The sequence below is a fragment of the Prunus avium genome, chromosome 6 (assembly GCF_965620075.1).
Source record: "Prunus avium chromosome 6, drPruAviu1.hap1.1, whole genome shotgun sequence".
Classification (NCBI taxonomy): domain Eukaryota; kingdom Viridiplantae; phylum Streptophyta; class Magnoliopsida; order Rosales; family Rosaceae; genus Prunus; species Prunus avium.
In genome coordinates, this window is record NC_142289.1 from 13,495 (window position 1) to 17,736 (window position 4,242).

The 4,242-nt window shown below is 54.4% G+C and overlaps 1 protein-coding gene across 1 annotated transcript; it reads left to right on the forward strand.

Annotated features, from left to right (window-relative positions):
- Positions 1-2,274: 2,274 nt before the first annotated feature.
- On the forward strand, positions 2,275-3,605 carry LOC148293432 (uncharacterized). The gene is made up of 2 exons (XM_088255150.1): positions 2,275-2,884; positions 2,955-3,605. Exons 1-2 carry the CDS (start codon positions 2,420-2,422, stop codon positions 3,603-3,605), a joined length of 1,116 nt encoding a protein of 371 aa, XP_088111276.1. The 5' UTR covers positions 2,275-2,419.
- The last annotated feature ends 637 nt before the right edge of the window (positions 3,606-4,242 follow it).

Below are 4,242 nucleotides of genomic sequence, written 5' to 3' on the forward strand. Positions count from 1 at the left end.
TTGGGCCCTGTAATGATCTTTTGCTGCTTTGAGACAATATCATCAGTAGCCTATGCCGATTGTCCGAGGCCTTGGGTGCTTGGGCGAGTTTATGAGATCCACGTGTCGTTGTACGAGTGGAGGGTCAGATATGGTACAAACAGTAGTCCCCCAAGTTGCCGATTGAGAAGCTTCTCGGTTGGGGACTTGAATGTGTATTCGGCATTCTGACCCGGACACAATGGTCCCATAATTGCCGATGGTGGTATGTAGTCCCCCAAGTGCCCAAGGGAGTGAGCTTGGATAGGAGACGGCATGATGTGCCGGTTGTTGCAAAGGGGCGAGTGAAAACTCATGAATATGCGGCTGCCGTTCGGCACGAGAGGTGAGTGAGAACTCGTCAATGTGCGCCTGCCGTTCGGCACGAGAGGTGAGTGAGAACTCATCAATGTGCGCCTGCCGTTCGGCACGAGAGGTGAGTGAGAACTCATCAATGTGCGCCTGCCGTTCGGCACGAGAGGTGAGTGAGAACTCATCAATGTGCGCCTGCCGTTCGGCACGAGAGGTGAGTGAGAACTCATCAATGTGCGCCTGCCGTTCGGCACGAGAGGTGAGTGAGAACTCATCAATGTGCGCCTGCCGTTAGTTAGTGGAGTTGTGCTCGAAGGTGGCTAGATCTGCCACGTTCGGGAAGTTGAAGCGTCTCCGAGGATTGGAAGCGTTGCAACTGACGTTTGGTCTCTCCCATGCATGCGTGACACGTGTCGGCATGGCTGTGAAGAGACCGCGTCGTTTCGTATCCCGATGCGTCGCTTCGCTTCCCGATGCTAAATCGGCCTTATAAATGTGAGGAGAAGACGAGAGTACAAATACTTGGAAATTTTGAGAGCAAAGAGAGCTTGTGAGAGGCGATTTCCGGCAACCGTGCTGAGGCTGAGCAGGCGATTTCCGGCAAGTTTGAACAAGGCGGAGGCGATTTCCGACGAACTTGAGCCACCGTGCAAACAAGGTATGTTGCCGTGTTTTCGTATTCCCATGGATCAAAGTGTTGAATTGCAAGAATTTATGTTTGAACAATGTATGAACAAGCATGAACACGCATGAACACGTATGAACGTAGTGTTTTTAGGAGGTAGAATAGGATTTGGATTCTAGCACAGCCCTTAGTGTACGTTCGTGTGTTGTTTGTAGATGTCAGATACCGAATCCGAGCGTAGGCGTAGTCCGAGGGCATTCGAGGATGAGTCGTCCTCGGGGAGTTCTGCCGAAGAGAGTGGGAGTTCTGAATCTGTGAGCTCTTCGAGCTGTGAGATAGTGGAGGGGGCAGGAGGGCGTGCCGAGGCTGGGGGTACTTCAACGAGGGTGCCTGGGGGTGATGAGCCTTCGACCTCGGGTCGTGAGGCCGATGGGGGTGGTGTCTCTGTTGCCGTTCCCGGGGAAGGGGTGCTGAGGGTCGTCAGGGGTAGGCAACGGATCCCGATGGCGAAGCCCACGGAACCTGTGTTCGGAGTAGATGACTTAGAGCCGAACACACTGACCGAATCCGAGTTGGCGAAGATTCGGTCGGAGTACAACATTCCGGAATCGGTAGGGATGCGAATTCCGGAGCCCTTAGAGTCGCTAAGTGACAACGACAAGGGGGTGGTCTTCTTCACAGATGTGTTTAAGCATGGCCTTCGGCTGCCGTTAAAGCATTCGGTGCAGAAGATCCTGGCGGCGATCGGTTATGCGCCAGGGCAGTATAACCCAAATTTTTGGATTACGCTGCTCGGGACGATCACGGCGTTCAGCTTGGCCGGTGAGGGGGAGCCAAGCTACGAACAGTTCGCCCAGCTGTACAGTGTGACGAGGGCGAAGAGTGCCGATCATGGAGGGTGGGTTCAGTCCAACTGTCTCTCGGCAAGGCAGCGTGGGCACTTTGTGGTGGGGGTGCCGAGCTCTCAAAAGACGTGGCGCAAGCGTCGAGTGATTGTCTCCGGTGATTGGGAATCGGCACCCGGAGTTATCGTTGAGAGGAGGATTCCTACGTCCTTCCAGACAGTCGGTAGGGTAGAACCTGCCGTTCGGCAGGGTTAATAGTTTTTTTTTTTTTTTTTTTTTTTTTTTTTTTTTTTTTGGGGTACTGACCGTTGGTATTTTGGTTTCAGTGTCCTTGAAACGGCCGGCCGCACCGATCAGAGAGATTGAAGCAATCGAGAGGGTGAGAGCGAAGATTGCCGAAGAAGATCGGTTTTGTAAGGAGCTGCTCTACTTCCGGAATCTGTTCAAGGCAGGCCTGATCGGTAGGGCCGAACACGATCGGAGGGTGAAGGAGGAAGAGGAAGAAGAAAAAAGGCAAAGTAAGAGATGCCGTTCGGCAGGGTCGGTGTTTTTTTTCTATGCTGCCGTTTCCTTTTTGACATCGTGCTTTTCCTGTTTTGCAGTGGCAGGAGGGAGGCCTATGAGCGAGGCGACGAGGAGGCGTCTGGAGGGGCAAGGGGCGCCAAAGACGAAGAAGGTTCAGTCCCCCGGGCCGAAGAAGAGAAAGACGGCAGGGCCAGCGGGAGGGACGTCGGCTGATGAGCAGACGGTGGCTGACCGCCGGAGGGAGAAGAGGGCGGCGGAGGCAGAGGTCGTCCGGGAGGCTCACCTCCAAATGACGGGCAAACGGCAGATCGAGGGTCCCATCGATGTGACGCCGTTGCCGAAACGGCCAAGGGGCCCGAACGAGGGGACATCGGTGTTGATCCCTGATGATGAGGTGGAGGGAGAGGAGGGACCGGTTAACATCGCGTGTCCTCGGAAGGCTGTGCCGTTCATCAACTGTATGATTGACGGTGCTCAGATGGAGCTGGCTGAGCTGGAGCAACTGTCAACGAAGACGTTGCGTGAACAAACCGGTCGGGCCTTCCGTCTCCAAGCAGCGGTAAGTGTAGGATTTGTAGCTTAAGGATACTTTGATTCGGCATGTATGAATGTGTCCGTTGGTGTGGCAGGCTAATATGGACATGTGGCTCTGCGCGAAGCGAGCTGTGAATGCTGCCGAACGGTACCAAAAGAGATTTGAAGAGGGCCGTTCGAAGATCGCTGATGCCGGAAAGATGCTGCAGGAGGCGGACCAGCGTGTCGAGGAGAATGCGGCGAAAATTGCTGAGCTGGCGTCGAAGCTGGCGGCGGCCGAGCTGGACGTGATGGCTGCCCATGAGGCGAAGGCAGCGGTAGAGGTGGCGATGGATGCGGCCGAGCGGTCGCATGCCAGGGAGCTAGTAGAGGAGAAGGCGAAGGCCGTTGCGGACTACCGATCGTCGGAGGAGTTTACACGTTTGGTGGATAGAGAGGTCATGGGGCAATGTGACGACTTTCTCTATCGAGTCAAACGGTATAATGCTGACAAGAAGCTGAACCTGAACTTCCTCCGGGATCCACCACCGCTGCCGGAAGGGGTGACCGAAGAGATGGTGGAGGCCTACAAGGGCGAGGATGCCGAGGCCGAGGAAACCGACGACACCGATTCAAGCAGTGGGGAGGAAGGTCATCCCGGGCCGAGGGCTGCCGTTACGTCTACTGCCGAGCCGTCGACTGATCCTGTGCCTGCGTCAGCTGATGTCGATGTTGTAGCGACCGAAGCCGATCCACCCACCTCGTAGACTTTTGTTTTTAACATTTTTGAGCGTGCCGAACGGCGTATTGTAAAGACAGATGGCCCTTCTGTGGCCCCTTATTTATCAATGTTCAGTTTGTTTCGGGTTAATGTGCCATGTCCCTTAATTCTGTATGTGCGCATGTCGTATGTAGAGTATGTTTGACATAATATTGCTGAATGGTAGTGCCGTATGTATAGAATAGGGAGTTCCAAATTAAACCGATTACAAAAGTTGATGACCGAAGGGGCGTTCACTTGTAGTAATATTTGAGATGTTCTATATTCCAAGGGTGGCCGAGGGTTTGACCATCGGTACCACGCAAACGGTAAGTGCCTGGGCGGCAGATGGTGACAACTTCGTAAGGACCTTCCCAAGATGGACCAAGGGTGCCGTCGTTGGAGTCCTTGGTGGCGAGGGAGATTTTGCGTAGTACCCAGTCCCCTACTTTAAACGATCGGCGTCTGACGCGCGAGTCGTAGTAGCGGGAAGTCCGTTGTTTGTAGGCGGCATTCCGAAGCTGAGCCTGGGAACGGTGTTCCTCAATGAGGTCCAGGTTGAGAGTGAGCTGGGCTTCGTTTTGCTCTGGCTCGTAAGATGCCGTTCGGCACGATGGTGCGTTGATCTCGACTGGAACAACGGC

Coding starts and splice junctions, on each gene's coding strand:
- LOC148293432 (XM_088255150.1), top strand. CDS start 2,420: ATGAGCGAGGCGACGAGGAGGCGTCTGGAGGGGCAAGGGGCGCCAAAG. Junction 2,885..2,954: donor CCTTCCGTCTCCAAGCAGCG/GTAAGTGTAGGA, acceptor TTGGTGTGGCAG/GCTAATATGGACATGTGGCT.